The sequence below is a fragment of the Heliangelus exortis genome, chromosome 15 (genome assembly GCF_036169615.1).
Source record: "Heliangelus exortis chromosome 15, bHelExo1.hap1, whole genome shotgun sequence".
NCBI lineage: Eukaryota > Metazoa > Chordata > Aves > Apodiformes > Trochilidae > Heliangelus > Heliangelus exortis.
In genome coordinates, this window is record NC_092436.1 from 3016724 (window position 1) to 3037412 (window position 20689).

The following is a 20689-nucleotide window of genomic DNA, read 5'->3' on the forward strand; positions in this document are numbered from 1 at the left end:
TCTCAGTCCTGGCTATTAAATTTGGAGGAATCTCCTTCCAGCTCTCAGTGATGCAGTCATCTGCAGCAACAGGCAGCATGAAAAATATTTTTCTGTTTTTTTAATATTTTATTACCCTCCCCAGACATGCCTGGACCCTGGCTGTCTGGATATGATTTCTTTGATTGTGCTTGCACTTGAAAATAGGAACATGCATCTTGCATTTCATGCATAGACTGAGAAAATCAGCAGATGAGGATGCAAAATATGATCAGCCTTAGTGCCTGAAACATTCCTCAGCCTGCAAAGACTTCAACCTTGGGGTCAGACTTCCCAAAATAAAATTATAAACCATGTGGGGACAGAGAAAGCATGAACAGGTTGGATGTAGAAAAACAATTATCTGCACAGTTGAGTTTTTCTTCAGAAATTGATGTAAATGCCCTGGTATCTGGAAAAACATGGCTAACCATGGCCAGCCCAGGGACATGGGGAGAAGGGCACCTGAGTTCACCCCAACTCTGCTGTGGACAGCAGTGGGCAAGAGTCGAACCACAGCCAAACCAGGATCAAAACAGAAGATCACCAGTGGAAAAGAAATCTTTATGTGGCTGTTAAATGCCTTTATCTCCTTGTTCACAGAAAGAGGAGACACAGGCTGCCTGAAAGGGACCATGAGCTCTCAGGGAGAGTGCTGGTCATCTGGAAAAGAACTGGGCCACAAGGCATCAGTAGGTAACACAAAAAACTTGAAACCCACCAAAACTGAGGGTCGCTCACTGTCCTGAGAAGAGATTGCAAAGGGCATGCTTAAACTATTACAGCAGACAGATGGGGTGAAAAGTCACCTAGGGGTGGTGGTTGGCTCAAGGAGACCTCAGGACCCAAGTCCAATAGGGACATATCCCAGAGATCCCACACTGAGTCCCTGAAAATCACCATGCTGACTTCAGACACACAGATGAGATCAACCACAAAGCACAGCTGCCAAATCACTGCTGTCTGATGGGCTGTTTGCCAAATAGGCCTCAATTTACCAAAAGCAGGTCTACCTGAAGCCCCTTGACCATGAGTCAGATTTTCTGCTTAATTTGTTCCAACTTTTGAGTAAGCATCAAGCTGGACAACAAAGACAGCATCAGCTTCTTCATGTTCTATATATGATTCAGAGCATCTTTAGTGTTTTAGCAGGGTAAGTAGATTCAGCGGTGTTCTAGAAATGAGGGTCGAGCCTGTTTTTCAGTTTGGATCCCCCAGGGACCCTGCTCTGATTGCCAGATTGCTTCCTGGATGAGATCTTGATTCAGCCATCAAAGGTTTCCTTTACCCTTTGTATTCAGCTTTATGTACCCAAAGCTGCTCCTAATGGGGTGCAGATGTTTTTCAGGCTGAGTTATCAGAGAAAATGGACTGGAGAAGGAACTACTGTAAACTCTGGAGGAGCTGGAGGGAATTCACAGTACTCTGGATTCACCAGCAAGGAAATAGTTGGGTAGAAACACACAGGTGTTATTTTTATTTCAGGAATCACTGCTGCTGTCCTATGGGGGAATGAAGGGATAGAAAGCATAGGGTGATGCTTCTTATGGATCTCTGAAGATGCATCAAGGAATTCTGAAGTTTACTAAAATGTAAAAACACATCCAAGGAAAAAGAAAGGAGACAACACAGGTAGGGATCCCAGCTGCAGGTCTTTAGTGCTCCTAACTGCAGTTAATGCATCAGCTTTGCTAAAAGTGGCCCCACGGGACCTGGGGTCTCGCAGCAAGCAGCCATAGCAGTACCTGCTGTAGTTATTTCCCTCCAGGCTTTTTGGGGCCTTGGTGGGGGAACAGCTCTGCTGATGGAGCTGGGGCACCTGAGGAGTGCTGGGGACAAAGTCAAAACACATCCAGAGGAGGTTCCTACAGGTGAAGCTTTGAGGATTGGGTCACAGAGACTAAAACCACTGTGCAGCAGCTATGGGATAATAAAACAAGGTGTGAGTTTCTGTTTGCCTTCACTCACAGCAGTTCTGGACTTGTTTCTGATATGGTTTTCACTGTTTTTTCCACTGAGCAGCAACAGTAGATAGGGTAGGATGATCTTGGGATAATTTGGGAACTGTCTTCTGATGTTTCCTGTAAGTTCCTCACTGGGAACATTTTTCTCCCTCCAGTCTTTCTGCTCCGCCTTTTTACAATCAAAACTCCTGTGGTTTGAGGGGCAGGGCTGGGTGGGCTGGGTACCACATAGCCTGCCTGAAGGGTGCTGAGGCTGGAAACACAAGCTTTCCACCTTCTGCCTTCCTCCCCTCTCACCTGACACCTACATCCACGTCCCCATCCCAGGGCATGTCAAGACCTGGCAGGGAGTAGCAAGGTCCTGCTACCAATAACAGGAAAACGGGATGTTTTTTCCAAAGTACCAGCTCAGGACAGCTGGATGGGATGTGCCAGCAGGACCTGGCCTTTCTCTGGCATGTTCAGTTAGAGATTTCAGGTAGGTTGTAGCAGCCAGGTCTGTGCAGAGCTGGAACTGTCATCGTAAGGAAAATTCTTGGGTCTGTCCTGCTCAGTGGAGTCCTGGTTTTGTGCTGGTGTGCGCAGGTTAACAGCACCCTCTGCAGCCACCCTGATAGCAAAAACAGGAAAAAGCAATTTAATCCATCTTCCCCTATAAAGGCAGAATGTTATTTTGGCTTCTTGTTAATTTAAGAGACATCAGGTGTGAAGTCCCTTGTCCTTACCCAGTAGATGAAGTTGGATTTCATCCATGATGAGGCTGTGAAGCTCCAGAGTCAGCCCATGAACTGGGACCAAACCACATCCCAGAGCCAAGGCAGCAACAGCAATGAGTACTTTAAAGATTCAGGTAAACTTTTTAATCTCTTGTTGGTAGTGTCTGCTTTGAAAAAAAAAAGAGAAAAATATTCTGGTTAGTCACAAGCAAATAAAGGGTCATTTTGCAGGCTATGGGAGGATATGTTACCTTAAATATAGGAAGGAACAAGATTTGTCCATGTGTTGCAATTTATTATTCAAACAATTTTATAAGATTGTGCTGGAAAAATTGTTAGCTGCCAGGTTAGAGACTCTCCTTTAGCTAAAGGACTGAAAACATTAATTTCTCAACTTCAGTGCTTGCATGTGGTTTTCCTAGAGATGAATGCACCCTCTGAGGAGCTGGTGGGGAACAAATCAGGGGGCTGTGCAGGGAGGGTAGTCATGACAACTGCTCAAAAAGCAGCTGCAAAAGGCTTTTTTGGGCTGGGTAGTTTGTCACGTTTCCTTTTGGTGGCACTGTCTGCCCAGATATTAACAAATTATCATCTGCTGGTTTAGGTGGAAATACCTGTTTGGAGGTCTGGCTTCCTCCAGGTACCAAATGCTGCTCTGGATTCTGGGGGAAATACATTGCAACAAATTGTTTGTGTTGCTTCTAGAGGTTTTGAAGGAAAGTTATTGACTCAGTCAATAAGGTAAATAGCATTACAACAGGGATAAATATTCACTGGCCAAATGCTGGTCCAGGATGGACCTGAAGTTATTTTGTGCATAACTTAATGGTGACACTGATGGGGACTCTAGAAGGGTAGCAAGGAGGGTAATGAGTCATTTTCAAAAATAGCACAGTTTAAGAATAAGGATTTCCTTGAGCTTTGGATAGATGCCTCAAAGACACCATTGGACCACATCTGGGCTCTGAACCATGCACTTCTGGAGACCACATCCAGCCCCAGTTAAAGGTGCTTTACTGTCCTCCAAGGAGTCTCCAAGGGGATTCTAGGAGTCCTAAATTATAAAGTCAGATAATAGACAGGAGGACATTTGCAATGGGTAGATTCTATTCCAAATATTGGGAACATTCCCAACACCATCCCTTTCTCTGGGACCTTCTCATCCCTTAGCCCTGAAAACCTCTGCCTGCCTTCTGCCTCTACCCCCTCTTCTGATCCCCTTTGTTTCTGCTTCTGTCCATCTCCCTTGCTTTAATTCCAGTTCTCTTCTGCTCCCCTCCACAGTCAGAGAAACCAGGACAACCACCACAGCTGCCAAAACACCTCTTAGGGCTCGATGCCTCTTTCAAAGCTTTTTCCAGTTTTACATCACTGTTGTTTTACAACAAAAATCTGCTGAAGTTCAGATTTCCTCATTTTTTACTTGAAACAGTGACTGTTGTTCAAGAAGTTAAAGCACAGAGAGCCTGGTATACTCCCAAGGGCATTTTCCAAGGACTTCTGTCCAGCATGTCACTGTTGGGTAACATGTAATGGTGATATTTGAAGTATTTTGTGTTTAAGAAAGAGAGTTTAGGCAGCCTGGGCAGAATTTTGCCTCTCAACCACAAGCAGGCAGGAGGCCAGCAAATGCATGGTGTCTCCTGCAGGTATTTGCAGTGTAAGTACTTTGGGGTGGCTGCTGCAGATGCTTGGCTAATGGACTGTGAAGCTCCCTGAGCTTGCAACTTGTGTGTGGCCTCCAGAGAACTTCCTGTCTCTAACCTTGGAGAAAACCTCCTCCCTTGCTCAGCTGCTCTTTCTGCAGGCTCCAATTCCCTCTGCAAGAGTTTGGAGAGTCTGATGTGTAGGACAGCAGGTCACTGGCATCACCATTTCCTAGAGAGATCTGGCAAAGTGGTTTTCCCATGATTGTCACATTGCTACTGCATGCAGCACAATCTGCTTTGGTTGAACATCAACCCATCCCTTGAATCTCCTCTTTGGCAGCTCTCTCTCTTCTCTGCCTAAAATTAAACTAATCTAATCATGGTTCTGGAGGCAGCATCCCTCTGACCATGAAGTGTGATGAGGCCAAGTTGAGCACCTTGAGCAGACAGCTGTTGATGATGCAGTGAAATCTTGGAAAGTTGTTCAGACTTTTGAGCAAAGTTGCTCCACTTTGGCTCACTACCAGTCTACCCACACGTTGCCTGCCCAGCCTCCTCTGCCAGGGAGACTTCCTGCTCTTTCAAGCCTTATCAATAGATGGTGTGTTGAAAATGAATCCAGGGGAGGGGAGCAGGGAGCATAAGTAACACTTGGCTGTCTCCTCCTAACAGAATGGAGAAAAATGTTTCATCTTCCATACTATAGGTGCCTGTTGCAGCATTGCTCTGCTCTCAGCTTCAAACATGTCCCTACTGAGCTGGCTTATCTCAGTCAAACCCTCCTTGGCTTGATGGAGGGTCAGCTTTGCCAGGGTGGGAACACAGCTACAGCTTGCCAGGCTCCATAGGCTGCAGCTTCTCCTGCTCTCCAGAAATTGTGGCACACCAAGACCTTGGTGCACTGGAGAAGGCTGTTCATGGCCCTCAAGTGAAGATGTTGGATGGCTGTAGGGGCTGCTGTGGGACACTTACTCTGAGAGCTGGCTGCTGGCCATCCAGGCTGTGAGCTGGGGGGAGATATGTTGGGAAATATCCTGAGCCCTTGAGGCTGAGGGCAGACTGTCCCAGGAGATCTGCTTCAGCACCATGCAATTGCAGCAGCTGAGCCTTGTTGGAAGGCCTGGAGGCAGACCTCATGGCACATCACCTACTGCAGGTGTTTGTCAGAAGTGTTCCCTATAGAAGAGCATAAGTTTATGAAAAGACCAGAGGATTCCCCTCACTGCCTGATTTTTCCTGGGATGCTGTTTCTCCAGTAAATCCTACCAGGTCCTGAGCAAGAAAAGGCAGAGGAGAGCTTTGCAGCCATTGGTATGTGGGCTCTCCATACTGGTTTCTGGTGTCTTCATAGTCCCTAATCCATCTCTCACACGTGTTCCTGCACAGAGAGCACTCCTGTCTTGCTACCCATGGGAACAATTTTGTTCAGTAGCTCCTGCAGGGGAGAACCAGTGGCCACTGACAGCCTTCATGCTGCCTGGGTCTGTTTGTTTGCTGAAGTCCATGAATTTGTTCAGTTCACACCAGTGCAATGCTTGCAGACAGAGCAGCAGTGGCACAGGTTTGCTTGTGCAACAGTCCCTGAGAAGTGCTGCACACTGCATTGAAACAGGGCATCTGTTCATCAGCCATAACTGAGAGTTGCCATAAACTCTTGTTTTGAGTGGCAGCCTCTTTGTGTTAGGGGCTAAACCCATCCTCAAAAAGCAGAGAGGAGCAGGGCATCCAAGGCCGTGTGAATATTACGTGTGTTGCAAGATGGAATCACATTTCTCCTATCAAGGAGGAAGCAAATTTATTTCTTTTTTTCTTTTTTGTTATTTTAATTTCATTTAAATTACTGATAAGTTTCCACAGTGCTTGTGCACACATCTGCAACATTTACCCAGGACCACAGCCCCCCCCGAAAACTACACTGTGCATTTAGGGGCCTGGTACTTGAGGAAAACTCCTTGTGGAGAACATGTATTGATATATACATTGAAAAAATCTAGAGTTTCAGGAGTAGATTATTTGAACTGATAACCATGCACCTAATATCACATTTCTACAAGCAATTTCTAGACAAAGGCTCCCTTCAGCCAACTGGTTGATAAGGTTTCTTGTGTATATGTGCATGTACATAATGGGACATTGTTTTAAGGTCAGCTTGAATACCTACATCTCCTTTTCTGGAAAATATTACTTTCTCAATAGAAATTAAAATACTACTTAAGAAAAAAAAATTTGTTTTAGCCAGTATTTTGGCATTCAGGATTTCTTACTTCTGAACTGACAATGTTTTTGTAGTTACCAGAATATGTAGACAAAATACATTAAAACAAAAAATCAGTCTGGCATTCCAGGAAGGCAGTACAGCAAACCTGATGTCAGCCTTTTAAGAAAGCCTCCAAAACTCATCCAAGGAACTACAAATCTCCAGTACAAAATGCACTTTGGGCCATAATGAACCACAGCCAAACAAGACAGATGTACACCAAGGGCTAATGCTTCTTTTGAAAAGCAAATTCACATCCCTTATGCCCAAGAGGAGTTTTCTGATAAAGTTGGTGAGCACAAGGATATCAAGTGATCTGGTTAAAGCCCAGAGGATGTTGTGCTTTTGTGTGGCTGGGTGCTATCCAGGCATAAGGTATTAGATTTTACTAATTGACAGTGCCACACAGGAGCCACTGTGTGAGGCTGGACTCAAAAGCAGGTATTTACTATTTGAGAGAGATGTCCTTAGCATCAAACAGAAAGGTATGTTAGGAATTGCCAGAAAAGGGTTTGAGATCAAAAGTGAAAACATCTTTAGGCTGTTGAGTGCCTGGTTCTTTCCTATCTCTTGTGGTTCTGGCTGCCCAGTTCAAAGAGTTTAAAAAAAAAGAATTACTGAGAAATGACTAAGGAAGGTGAAAAAGAGCAACTTGCATGAAAGGGGAACTAAACAGAGCTGGGCTCCCAACTCTGGGAAAGAAAGAAGTGCAGAAGAAGCAGATAATAGTGGTGTAAGAAAATTATGACTGCTAGGGAGAAAGAAAGGAGTAGGGAGAAATTGTTCTTTGCTTGCCAAAACACAAGAATTGGGGCTGTCTTCTGAAAATACCCAAAGTGAGAGTGGCTCCTGGAAGGGTAGCACAGAAACTGGGGGTATCTCCTGGAAAGCTGAGACAGGGTCATTACAGTGAAGCAAAGGTAGAAGTTTTTCAGTTGGGAAAGCCGTGTGCAATGCAGTCTGTCTGGATTTACATCTTGAATTTGCGAATTTAAGGCATACTCCCTCAATCACCCCTGTTCACCTCTATACAGAACCCCTTTCCCTGCCACCCAACGTTGCTCTTCTTACTCCTGGGTGTCACCAGCCGCAGCCTGCAGAGACTCCTGCTCTGACCCGTGTCGCAACAGCCGGCAGCAACAGTCCCACAAGAAACACCCTTCTCCACACCCCCCAATCCCTGTGCCTGACCGAGACCACCCCCCGTCCCCCTCTCCTCCTCCTCCTCGGGTGTCTCCCCACCGCCGGCCCCTCTGCGGCGCCTTTAAGCTCCGGTTCGTGCTGTCACTGCAGCTGAGTGTGCGGCGGGGAGCGCTCCCCATGGGGACCCCTTGCCCGGCGGGACCCCTGCCCCTTGAGACCCCCAGTGTGGTGGGGACCGCTGCCTGGTGAGTCCCTCTGCCCCGTGGGGTCCCCTGCCCGGTGGGACCCTTTGTCCCGCGGGGTCCCCTGCCCGGTGGGCCGGGCTGGGAGCAGCATGGGCAGCCTCCAGCTGCAGGAGTTCGCGGCGGGCTTGGTGGGCGGTAAGTGGGGCCGTGGGCTCGGGGTTTGGGGGGGGCCGGGAGGGAGGGGTGTAAAAAGGGACGGTAATTAAATCCTCCGGGTCACCTGCGGGCCGTGCCTCCGACCGGCGTGTTGTGCAGTTTGCTTTCCTTTGCCGGGGCTCAGAAGTGCAGTTTAATCTAATTTCCACGGGCGGGATCCTTAAAACTTCAGCGGCAGTAGGTGGGATGCTTCTATGTCCCCCCAACCCCCTGCTCCCCCCCCTTAGCTCTCCTTTCCTAGCTGGAAGTCCCGCAGGGACCAACCGCGTTTCCCGGGGCTCCCAGCAGCCAACCCGCCCCCCTACACACCCCCCCGGGGAGGCACCGCCTGGCTCTGACCCTTCGGTTCCCGGCCGGTAAACAGTCTGGGAGGTGATGCTGGCAGGGAAAGGAGGGGGGGATCGATCCGGGCTGCTGGAAAAGCTGATTGCAAACACCGGAAAATGAGATAGCAGCCAGAAATGGAAAGGCCGGGACGTGGAGACGCGGCAGCAGCGGCGTGGGGCTTAACTGAAAGTACCCACTGAGTTTATCATCTGATAAGAGCTGATAAAGCCTGATGCGGGGCTGAGCCCTGGCCACCCCTCAACCAGGTTCGGGATGGGGGTGTGAGAGGGCTCGGGGAGCCCAACTGGCGAGGCAAGGTTAATAGGTTAGCTGAGCCTTTAGAAACCCAGAGCCTCAGCCAAAAGGTTACACGAGCAGCTCATTTTTGGCTCTTTGAAGCCTGAGGAGCTGCAGGGCACGCTGTCTGCCCCTCTGAACCTGTGCTATTGCCACACACCCTGGAGCAGGACGGGCTGTCCAGGGAACAGCCACCAGTGCTGTGATGGTGGCAGCAGCCTGTTTTCACACTAGACCACAAGTGGTCTCAGATTAAGGTCCAAGAGGTGGAAAGACATTTTAATCACACATTTTTGTATAAAGTCATTGCTGAGCAACAACATGATGCTCTTTTCAGCTCTAATCCATTACAAGTGAGAAATTTCATTTATTCTCTAATGACTTTAGGACAGTGGTTTGCATGGAGACTTGTAGATGTGAAAGAAGCATGAGCATCTCCACAAACATCCTGAAACTTGCTGTAAGGACACAGAACCATATCCTGGCCATGGAACATGGGTTGTTCCATCTTCCCTGAGAAGGGAGTAACCAAATCATGCCCTGCCCTGTTGTGGGAGCTCCTGGGAGCAAGTGCCAGGGGAAAATGGGCAGGATGATGTAAGGGAATGGGCTGTTTTTTTCCCAGAGATCCTTGGGTGATGCAGCTGGATGGGGCAGTAGAGAATGCTGTATAACAGAATCCTTTCTGTCTGACAGGTATTTGGAAACTGCTCTTAAAACAGCAAATCACAGGCCTCATCAGCAGCTGGCTCTCATGCATCATTATCTGAGCCAGGAGAAAGTATTTTCTAGTGTCCAACCTGGTTCTCACTGTTTTGGGGCTAAATATTTGCATAAGCTTACAAGAGTGCAAAGGAGGATTATTCTTCATTGGCAGGTTATACAAATACAACATCTCCTTCTCCTGCTCAGATGCCTTTGAGATGTAAAGCTGATGGAATCCAGGGCAGTTTTGGAGATGCACAAGTGTTTCTGCTCAGCTTTTTGCCCATTGTCAGAGACAGGTCACTGTGCTGGGCATTGCTGTGGCCCAGTATGACAGTTCCTATGGAAATCTCTCTTCCTCCCCTACAAATCCATGGCTTCCAGTCCTGTCACGAAAGCTTCTGCAATGTTTTGTGTAATACTTTGCTTTCATCCCCAGGAACTGCCAGTGTGGTTGTGGGACACCCCCTGGACACAATTAAGGTAAAACTGCTTTGAACCAGGCTCTTATGTAACCACTCAAACCTCACTGATGGGGCAGTGGCCTCCCTTTAGATGATGATTTAAAAGACCTCCCTTTTCCTGCCACCCCAAGAGGAATTTAGCCTAAGTGGAAATGTTTTCATAGGCTTTCTTTAACCTTTTTTCCTCTCCACTGCACATTTCAAATGAGAAACTAAAAGAATGTGCAAGTTCCTCTGGTGAGGATTAATGTTGAAAATTTAACCTGGCCTCACTTAATGTGTGGTTTACTGAACAGTTCTGCCACTGTTTTATTAAACTTTGCCACAGACAAGTATTCAAAGAGGGGGAGAAACTATATTTGTTTTGCTGCAGGCACATTTTTCCTTGTTTTCCTTGTGTTGGCACCACTGGAAGGGCAGAGAGCTGAAACTGTTATCCCAAGGCTATGAGACGTAGTATTTCCTATTCCTGCAAGACAATTATTCCTCAGAGGGAAGGATTTGGAGATGTAAGAAGGTATTTACTAGTACGATGTAGACAAGCCCATGCACACACCAGAACAGCTTGACCCAGCCAAGCTGACTCTCTCTGCTGATGCAGAGATAAAAAGGAAAATTCTGTTCCTTGCTGCTTTTGCATTATGGGATAGACATCCCTGTATAGCTTTCACTGCTCTGCCCATGTGCTCTGAGCTGCTCCAAGCCTTGTTGCTGGCACCAGGAAGGATTGTCAGGTGTGGCAGACCCAAGAGCTTGTTGTCTTCTTTGTACCTTTGAGACCCTTGGAAGGATGATGGGCAGGAGGCAGGGTCCATGCCACATCCTCCCCTGGCCATCACAGCCATCTTCTTACACACAGCTCTCTCTCTTGGGGTTGGGAGGTGGCCTGACAGCCCGATCCTGTCACAGCTGCTAAGGTGCTGGGGTCCTCCCCCAGCTTAGGAGAGGACAAGACTGAGGGTTGGATGGGATAAGTGGTACCTGCACCATGGCCTTGCAAAACTCTAAAACAGATTCACATTTACTCACTTTTTATCTTCTACATTGTGTTAATTTATCCAGAAATTTCCATGGTTTCTGGAAGTCACCCGAGAGCCCAATCCAATTAACATAAAACAAAAAGGAGAATTTTCCTGAGGAATCCATACCTGTGTCAGTGGACTTTGGTAGAGATGGCAGCAGTGATCTCAGTGTGAGGTGTTAACAGCTTAGCTAAGTGCTGTTTGTATGAGGACAAACTGTGCCCTCGGTTACACAGAAAAATGTATTAACTTGAACCTCTGAAAACCTGGTTACTATGTAAAAGAAAAAAAAACACAAGCCATGGGACTCAAAGATGGAAATGTCTAGGCTAAGGGGGCAGGTGAGGGCAGGAGGGAAGGCAGGGCTGTGCATGGAGGCTTTAAATTCCCAAACAAATTTTCTCCTTCACCTTGGACTGAGCCACCAGAGGAGACCAGGCACTTGCCTCCAGCACAGGTTGGCACTGTCCCTTCAGGCTTTGTTTCACCATTCCTGCTAGCAGCAATGCTAATGGATACAACCAGAAATACATTCCTCATTCCCAAAAACCATCCCTGACAGCACATGTGTCTTCCTATAGAAAATTATCTCTGGCTTCAGCCAAGATTAATTGCTGAAGCCCCAGGACCTGTGAATCAAACAGGGTTCCCATTTCCTCACACACTTCCAAGCCCCCAAAATGCATCACTTGTTAGGATTTTTTAATTACAAACTTGAATGAAAGATGATCAAAATATGTGTGTGCATTTATGTATTTATATATTTATATATATGAGAAGGGGAGAGCATGCTGAAGCACTACAGGCTTTGTCCTTTGTCATGATTTACACACCCTTTCTTACAGCTGTTGTAGGCATCTTTTGGAAGGGCTATAACTTTTGCTTTCCAGAAACAAAATGTCTTTGTTAGAAATGATGTGAAAATGTATTTATGAGTGAAGCATGGAGAATTTCTGAGCTCAATTACTTTGGCTACATTTAGTAAGGCCATGTCTTAAAATACACCTTGGATGGGAAGGGCCCCAGAAGCCTCCCAGGGGAGCTCTTCACTCCATCCTTCAGCAACGCATCCCAACCTCTACTGAGACTCCCCAAATGAGGAAGACCAAAGCAATCTCAAATTTCCACATGTTCAGGACCTTGCCAATGACAGCACTGCCCACAGCAGCCTGTCAGGGCAGGGACTGGACTCAAGAGCAATTTGACAGTCATTGATTCCAGATGTTGCAGAAAGCTTCAGACCTCTGAGGTCCCTCTTAGCCATGCTTCTGGCAAAGCTCAAGGGGGTGGATACATATAGATCTTATTTTATTGCTCTGTTTTCTTTACAACTAGGGAAGGATTCATTCTCAAAGCAAAGTACACATTGTTTATGTAATATGAACTTTTACTGAGCTGGAAGCAGGGGATTTCAATCACATTTCATGAATATCTTTTGCAGACTCGTTTGCAAGCTGGGCAAGGATATGGAAATACACTCAACTGTCTTCTCACTGTGTACAGAAATGAGTCTGTAAGTACTTTATCTCACTTAAAACATGCTGGTGGAAAATGCAAAGAGATAAGTAAATGCACACAGTTATGAAACAAAATCACCGTTGACACCAGTAATTATATGAAATCAATAGTTTGTGCCATTGAGTCTGCAAACCCTTGCAGCCTTCTCATGCTTAACTCTAAGGTAACTCTCTTGGTCAATCCAATAGAAAAAGACATATTCCAGGTGTGGAGTGACAAATGACACTGTCCATGTCTCCACAGGGCTCAGGGTGCTACATTCACAGTGATGGTTTTGCCCATACCTGCTAGCAAAGCTCTGCCCAAGCCTTTGGTAATGCCAGGAAAAAAAGCTGGACTTTTCCATGCTTTCAGCATATGGGACACACAATCTTGACAAGTCTTTAGCAGTCCAAATTAATTTGCAGTTGCTCAGCACATGGGATGGTTGGTTCCAGGCAGCACCTGCCACTTGTATTTGCCTGATAGACACACTCTCTTATCTCCTGCTCCCTTCCCTGGGCAGATGGCTGGTTTTTTCAAAGGAATGTCCTTCCCACTGGCCAGCTCTGCCATCTACAGCTCCGTGGTGTTTGGGATCTTCAGCAACACACAACAGCTCCTCAGCCAGCTCCGCCACGGGGACCCAGCTCACAGCCCGGCACTGCCCGATGTGGCTCTGGCCAGTGTGGTGGCAGGGTTCATCTCCGTGGTCATTGGCACTCCTGTGGAACTGGTAAAGATAAGGCTACAGATGCAAACACAGCCCTACATCAAAGGTAGGAAGCAATATTTTTTTCCTTTCTCCGCCAGTCCTCCCTATTTACCAAGAGCTTTGGGACAGCTTCGTTACAACTGTAGAAATGATAAAGTTTGTACCTTTTATATTGTTTTTATCTGCAGCAAACACTAAACTGAAGCCCTCAGTTTCTGGATTTCCTGTGTACCGAGGCCCATTTCACTGCTTCAGGACAGTCCTACAGAAGGAGGGGATAGCAGGAATGTATCGAGGCACAGGAGCAATGTTTCTGAGGGACATTCCTGGGTACTGCCTGTATTTCATCCCTTACAAGTTCTTCTGTGGATGGATTACCCCTGACGGATGCCATTCCCCCAGTGCCTTCTCCATCTGGCTGGCAGGGGGTGTAGCAGGTAAGCACCTTTCTTTCCCCACCTAGCTGGCAAAACAAGGACAGAAAGTCTCCTGGGGGTGGCTCAGGATCCCATCACATCCTCCTGGTGACTAGGAGAGGATGTGGGCCTGAACAACCTTCCTCCCCTTAGGGCCAGGTCCCTGGAATCACTTTATTCACTTTAAGACTCAACAAACTTTGTGGAAGTCAGGTTATCAGATCTTCATTGGGCTCAAAACCAGTGAGAGGGAAAACAGCCAGTGCCTTCATCTCCTTGGGTGCTTTCCAGCATTGTGTAGCACACTGCCAGTGATAGACGGCAGCCAAGATGCCTCCAGAAGTCTTCAACATGTTGGCAGCTCACCAGGAGGGTGTGTGCACCTTACCTGCATGCAGCAGAAGCTAAGCTGACCATTTTTTATCTTCTTCTTCTTGTTTTTTCCTGTGTACACCTGCCAAAATCAGCACAAACTGCCAGAAAGACTGGTGTGTGCATCCCTCACTGTGATTACATCTGTAAGGTCACCATTACACCCACTCCTTATTTTTTGGCCATTTTCAAATTTCAAATCCCTAAATGCAGTCGGTCCTTAGCTCAGGTAATGATTAAAAATCAACCTGTTTCATCTGCAAAGGAACAGAGCCCTGGCCCATCTGGACAGCTTCTCTCCCATTCCCCAACCCTCATGTTGGTCCAAACAAGCTTTTGTGTGTCCAGCTGGGCCATGGATTGCAGTCACATGCTGACCTTTTCAGAGACAATCCATCCCACCTGGCTGCATCCTGCTCAGTGTGAATAGAGGGATTCTTTATAGGATGTCTCTCAGCTGTGGGGAGCCTAATCTTGGTTGCATGAGAGACCAGCTTCTCCTTTCCATTCTCAGCTCGCTCTTTGCTTTTCAACAAGTGGGCTCCAGTTTTTCAGAAAGCCCTAGAGGCTTGCAGTTTTTCAGAAGCTGTTCCCTGCAGGGTGGTAGCTTGGGGAGCACCTCCTGCCTTTGATTACCAGCATGACCCCTGCAATCTCAGTGCTGCTTCTACAAACTTTGCTCCCAGAAAAATAATTCCTGTGCCTGAACTGGGTGAATGCTCTGCAAGGCAAATCCTTTGAATGTGACGTGGCACATGAGAGGAGAATTTCTGAGTTTCCTGACCTGAAGCCAAGGACATATAGAGAAGCAATTGTTCAAATACTTCTACGCTTTTCTAGGAGCCATTTCCTGGGTGATAGCTACTCCAATGGATGTTGTGAAAAGTCGACTTCAGGCAGATGGGGTTTATTTAAACAAGTACAAAGGGACCCTGGACTGCATCTCACAAAGCTACCAGAACGAGGGCTTAAAAGTAAGTGGTTTTTGAAGTAAATTTGGGTGTTAGGCACTTAATTTTCAACTGGGAAGTACAATAGCTGTTACAAACCTACAACTAAAGCTAGTTACTTATAAATTATAATAATGACAATAAATAATTATAGTGTAGATTGTGTAGATTCTTTCTAAATCATCATAGTGAGAGTGAAAATGTACCTTACAGCAATGAAAAAAGGAATGACTGGGGGTCACCATCTGCTAAAATAACACTTCATGCTGATGCATTTATTTAATTGTGGATGTTATTTGACTTGACATAAATTAGAGGTAGAAAATCTTGGCCTCTGCGATGGCTTCAATTAAATGCAGAGGACAGATGTTTTCCATTGACACCAAAGTTAGTGAGAATGGAATTCAGTGGGGCTGAAGGTGTGTTTGGTCACCTTGGGCAGTGCTTTGGTGGAACTGATGCTTTGGTTTACACTGCTCACATTCATTTTGTACCAGGATAGAGCTGAATGCAAATGCTCTTAATTCAGGATTTCTCTGGCTTCATGCCTGTAGAGAGGCTGCAAGCCAAAAAGGCAACTTATGTCCCTTTACTAACTCTGTTAGTGTAATAAAAGTTCTCTGTTCTGCCTGCAGACTTTGCCTCCATTAAATGTGAGTGGCAGAGACCTGGTTTGCAGCCTTATTGCACTGCCAGTGTCTAGTTACAAGAAACAGTGTCTTCTGATACTGAAAAAAATCTTTGAGTTGCCATCAAGGCATCCTGTGGGTTCTTAGCTCCAAAATGTTGATTATGACATTCTGAGGGAAAAGTAGCAGGTTGAGAAAAAAACAACAATGAACTCCAAATAATCCTGCAAAATCACAAGTCAGTGTGATTTAAATATTTGCCAACATGCCACTCTATTATGCTTGCTGGCACAGGAGCCTGCAGTCTGTTGGGTTTTTTTGTTATTGAGTGAAAAAAGTCAAATAAATTTGAAGAATAGGTTCTTGGAGAGATGTTTAAGACCATGCTGGGGTGGTCAGAGCAGTTTTCCCTTCTTTCTCCATCCTCATTTTCACCCCTTACCTTCCTTGTCCTGCCTGTATATTAACAATAATTCAGGCACTTGTTTTTTTGGGGTTTGGGTTGTTTTTTTTTTTGATGCATGAACTGCTTGCAATTTTTCCAAATGAGTTGCTGATGAAAATGTTTTTATATGTTGGGAGAAACATAACCGATAAACGGCAAACTCAGCTCTGGGTGGTTTCATTCTGGGATAAAAGAACAGCATTTGCAGTACTGAAAATAACTGCCTGGCACATGAAAAAACTGCAGCTCTGGCCCTCTTCTTTCTCCATAGTCAGCTGTGTTCATTCTGATGGGAAAAATTTATGACTTTTCTTCATAAATCTTCATTGTTATTTCACATAGCTCTCTTGTGTTACTTTATGACTACTGCAAAAATTTGAATTTCCAGAAATTTCTATCTTTTCTAGCAAAATAAAACACCTCAATAACTCAAGTAATATCCTAAATTGCCCAATATTGTAACTCCAGACTGCAAATTCTATCCTAAACAAATGTGAGGGTGTTTTGGTTCTGTGTCATACCAGTCAGCACCATGCACTGGGTTTCCTGGACACAAGATCTGGTTTTGTTAGCAGAGCTCAGTATTCCAGGGGGAATACTGGATAAACACTTAAATCCATGGGCTTCTGGACTTGGAGCAGAGACTTTCCATAATTTCCTACAGCAGCCGTGAGAGCTTTGCTTTTGTAGAGTCTGGAAGGGAGCTTGCTTTGCTTTTCTTGTCTGTTCTCAACTTCTGGTGTTTAGATCAGTGACCTCAATGATTTGCTGAGGGGTTAAGGGAGTGATCTGGGGAGAAACAGGGCAGCAGAGAGATTCCCTGTGCTCGCTGTGTTGTAAATAGGCTCAGCACAAGTCAGTGGTCTGTGCACAGCCATGCACACACCAGGCAACAGTGTTTGTAGACAGGGGGATTTCAAAAGGAGATGAACCAGGAATGAGGAGCAACAAAGGCCCCATCTCCACTTTCCAGAAAGCATTTTACTGTTCAAGCACTTTTTAAGTGATGAGGTTTTACTCCCTTCCTGGCTTCAAATACCTAGTGACTCCTACCAGCAGCAGCAGCAGCAAAGGCCAACCATCAGTCACCCTGTGACATTCTTTACAGCCCAAAAATCACAGGACAGGAGGAGGATCAATAAAGCTGTTGGATAATCAGTTTTTAAGTGCTTGAACAAGTCTTTCCCTCTTGTAAGTGCCAGCATCTTTACAAAAAACATATATTGAGCAGAATGAGTCTGGCTGTGGATGTTTAATAAATAAAAAATAAATGCCTGGATACATATGTGCACCAAAGGCTGGCCTCAGGAATCCACATGTGAAAATAACAGATCCTATCAAATATTTTTCCCAGACCTGGTGGCAAGAGCTAGTTCTGTACAGAGTAAGTCTAGTTTTCTTCTGACTGAGAAATTGTTTCTGTGCTCAAAGTTGAAATGTGCAGAATAGTCAAGGTGACACAAGGCCTGCATGGACGGGCTGGCTCACAGCCACTTCTCTACTCCATCTCCACTTCTGCACTTCTGTACCCATAGACCCAGCCCCAGGAGCCACAGAATTTGCTGCAGGAACACAACAGCTTTCTTGAGGTACCCTGAGGCTGGCATGGTCCCTGTGTGCTTATGTGAGTACACAGGGAAGGAAGGGCCGTATGTAGGTAGGACAATGCTGAAAAACATTTTTTGTCTTGCTTTCTGTTCTACACCAGTGGCATGAGGATGTTTTTACCCTCTACATCTTGTAGCTTTTGCTGGCAGATATAGAGAGGGGTCCCTGGGGAGCATGGAGCGCAGTGATTCCAAATTGGTGACTTTTGTGTTTCCATACTTCAACAAAGCCCAGCAGCAAGAGCCTATCTTCTGAGCAACCCAAAAACTGGTTCTTCAGAATCCCACTGTGACTTGATTCAATGTTTGAAGAAGAAAACAGCCACTACATTCCTATGCTCTAACCTTTCTCCATCCTCAACAGGTCTTTTTTAGGGGCATCACGGTCAATGCAGTGCGAGGATTCCCAGCGAGTTCAGCCATGTTTCTTGGCTATGAACTTTCCCTCAAAGCAATGAAAAGAGACAAAACTGAGACCAATCCTTAACTTCCAGGTCAGCACATGAAGACCTTCCAGCTTTATTGAGATTAGAGAATCAATCTAAATCAGAATGGAGTTGCAATTGTACAGATCCTCTGAAAGTCAAATAACTTACATGGCTACCTACATCTGGATAGTCAAATACTTTTCAAATTTGGGTCTGTGGGATTTGAGGCAGAGAATCAATGTGCTGATGGGTTTTAATTTCATTCCAGATCTCTTGGAATTTCATTACAATCTACATTGATTGCTGTGTTTGCTTTGATTAGTGTGAATCAGGAAAGAAAATCTGAAAGAATATTCTGTAACAATTTATAAATTTTGAAATATTATTCTCCTCACTAAAGTCCCTGCACAGTAGTAGCCTTTCCTCCCTGGATCCATCCACAAAGACCTGAAATTAACCACTTCCAAAGTGTCTTTTACTATCAACTCACAGTTTTACTTTTTCCCTCCTAAACCCAGGGTTGCATAAAGGAGCAGCATTAAAGATATCTGATATTTTTTGGCATTTAAATATTCAAGATTACTCTTGGCATCCTTTGCTTTTTCTGCAGTCTGTTATAAATCTTCTTTCTTTTTTTTTTTTGTCAAAAGTATTGCCCAGAGGACCTGAAAGTCTCCTACTTTCCTGAGCCAAATCAGCAGAGTGGTGTTGGTGAGGGCTGAGCTGCTCTGACTGAAGACTCCTGTCCTGCACCTACAGCATCTGCTTTCTCTTCTGGCATGACCTCAGTCCCTGGAGGACTCTGAAAACTGCACCAGATCAATCAATCCAGAGACCATTTATTATTTCACTCTGTTGTCTAAGAGCACCTTAATAATCCCCCACATTGGTGTTTGACTTTTTGACCAATGACATTTTTTGCATTAAGCCAAGAGAACAACTCCTTCTGCTTATCCACAGGAGTATGACTGGTGTGCAGGTGCTTTTCATGTAGGAAGGTTTGGATAACCACCAGATGCTTGCCTGATTGCAGGATGAAAGAATTGGATGGCTCCACCCTCAGGAATGGATACTCATGTTCTACAGCACAGACCTTTTGCTGCAATTTGGACAAGAGTATCATGAAAAGATGTGAAGGGCTTCAACTACTTCAGTTGATTATCCAAGGTGTAAATTAAATTTGGAAATAGGAGGATGTTAAACTCTGAGATGAAGCTGCTCTTTTTCTTCAGAAAACAATAAAGCAAGTCCTGGTTTGGGCCAGGATAGAACCTACATTTCAAAGAAAGGGCTGCCAATTACTTTATCTAACTCACCCTGTGTAGCCTTCCAGGGACCTGCTAGATGGATCTTGTTGGACTTTCTGATTTTCCTCACGTGACCATCCATGTTGCCAACTGCCAAATCCTGCAGGCATCACTTTGAAGCCTTGGGAAACCACCAGCAAAGGAAATCTCTTAAAGGGATGCAGAGTTTGTCCAAAACTATTCTCTAAAATATATGGGCCATCTTCATACCGCCAGCTGCAATCCCACTGAGCCGACGGGGGCAGACCCAGGTCTCTCTTGGGTCTACTTCAGCCTTTCAGTTATTCCAAGATCTTTTTAATAATTGTCGTTATTATTTCTGTTAATGCTGTGAAATGTCTTCATGCTTTATTTTCTAAGCATGGAGCTTCTGATGCCAAAATCCTAAAAGAACCAGGTTGCTGTCTGAGAGGACTCTGGTGGCACTGGCAGAGGAGGCTGAGGGGTAACTTCCTTGCACACAGAGGGACATAGGGGGACAGTCTGAGACAACACTGTCCTCTGGGAAATGCACAGTTCCTCCTCTCTTCATCTGTCTAGCTTTCCTCTAGATAAAGGTGGAGAAAGAAATAGAAACTCTTAAGTTCTCTTCCATGGATGAATGGGGGACTTATGTGACAAGACTTGAAAACCTCAGAAATGGGGTCCCCAACCTTGGACTCCTCTTTGCTCACATCTGAATTAGAAATGGAAGAGTGACTTTCCCCCAGAACCAGCCTTAAAAAGAGGGAGAAAGAGCTGGTGTTGCTTCATCTCAGGGCTTGCAGGCAAAGAGGATTATGGTGCCTTTGAGCTTGGCAAGAAGACAGGGAACTGGTTTTGATAAACAGTGTGGATTAATTGATGAACCTTCACACAAGCACTTGTTGCTGGCAGCATTTAAGGATTTCCCATGTTGCCTGTTTTAATGCATAGAGGTAAAATGTGCTCTCTAGATGTATAATGCCTTGTGTCTCCAGGGATATACTGGGGAGACTGTTTCTTCAGTGCAAATAAATGGTGTTGCTTATCTGCCTGCACTGTGTAAAATGCCCCATTAATTAATGAAACTGATGAGGTTTAGAAAGTGTTGTGTATCTCAGTGATCCTGACCTCGTGGTGCCTGGGTTTGGTCTGTTCAGTGCCCCTCTGAACACCCCCCTGGGTGTGAAGTCCTGGGATCCACATTTCACAGGGAAAAATCATGCTGATTTTTTGTGGTATTTTTCATCTAATGAAACCAATTTGGACATGGACAGCCAGGATTTATCAGGAAAACATTCTTGTGCAACACACACCTGCCCAAAGGAACTGTCAGAGAGAGCTTTGGATTATCTGCTGTTGAAAGGGAACAGAAGGCAGAAAGCTTTTAATATAAAAA

At 45.5% G+C, this 20689-nt stretch overlaps 1 protein-coding gene and 1 long non-coding RNA gene across 3 annotated transcripts; one reads left to right on the forward strand and one right to left on the reverse strand.

Annotated features, from left to right (window-relative positions):
- Positions 1–1502: 1502 nt before the first annotated feature.
- Positions 1503–8376, reverse strand: LOC139802964 (uncharacterized). The gene is made up of 3 exons (XR_011728826.1): positions 8213–8376; positions 2708–2862; positions 1503–2592 (listed from the first exon to the last, which is right to left on the reverse strand). It is a non-coding gene; the product is annotated as an uncharacterized lncRNA (long non-coding RNA).
- Positions 7852–20344, forward strand: SLC25A48 (solute carrier family 25 member 48). 2 transcript variants are annotated; one of them, XM_071758659.1, is made up of 8 exons: positions 7903–8127; positions 9917–9960; positions 12405–12476; positions 12987–13239; positions 13364–13612; positions 14804–14937; positions 17959–18088; positions 18673–20344. In XM_071758659.1, exons 1-7 carry the CDS (start codon positions 8082–8084, stop codon positions 18079–18081), a joined length of 921 nt encoding a protein of 306 aa, XP_071614760.1. In that variant the 5' UTR covers positions 7903–8081; the 3' UTR covers positions 18082–18088; positions 18673–20344. The 2 variants fall into 2 exon arrangements, with proteins under 2 accessions (XP_071614759.1, XP_071614760.1); XM_071758658.1 differs by lacking the exon at positions 17959–18088 and having other exon boundaries at positions 7852–8127.
- The last annotated feature ends 345 nt before the right edge of the window (positions 20345–20689 follow it).

Excerpts from the sequence above, each read along its gene's own strand:
- SLC25A48 (XM_071758659.1), top strand. The coding sequence starts at position 8,082 with ATGGGCAGCCTCCAGCTGCAGGAGTTCGCGGCGGGCTTGGTGGGCG. Across the intron at positions 9,961-12,404 it reads ACCCCCTGGACACAATTAAG|ACTCGTTTGCAAGCTGGGCA; the intron begins GTAAAACTGCTT and ends TATCTTTTGCAG. Across the intron at positions 14,938-17,958 it reads ACCAGAACGAGGGCTTAAAA|GTCTTTTTTAGGGGCATCAC; the intron begins GTAAGTGGTTTT and ends CATCCTCAACAG.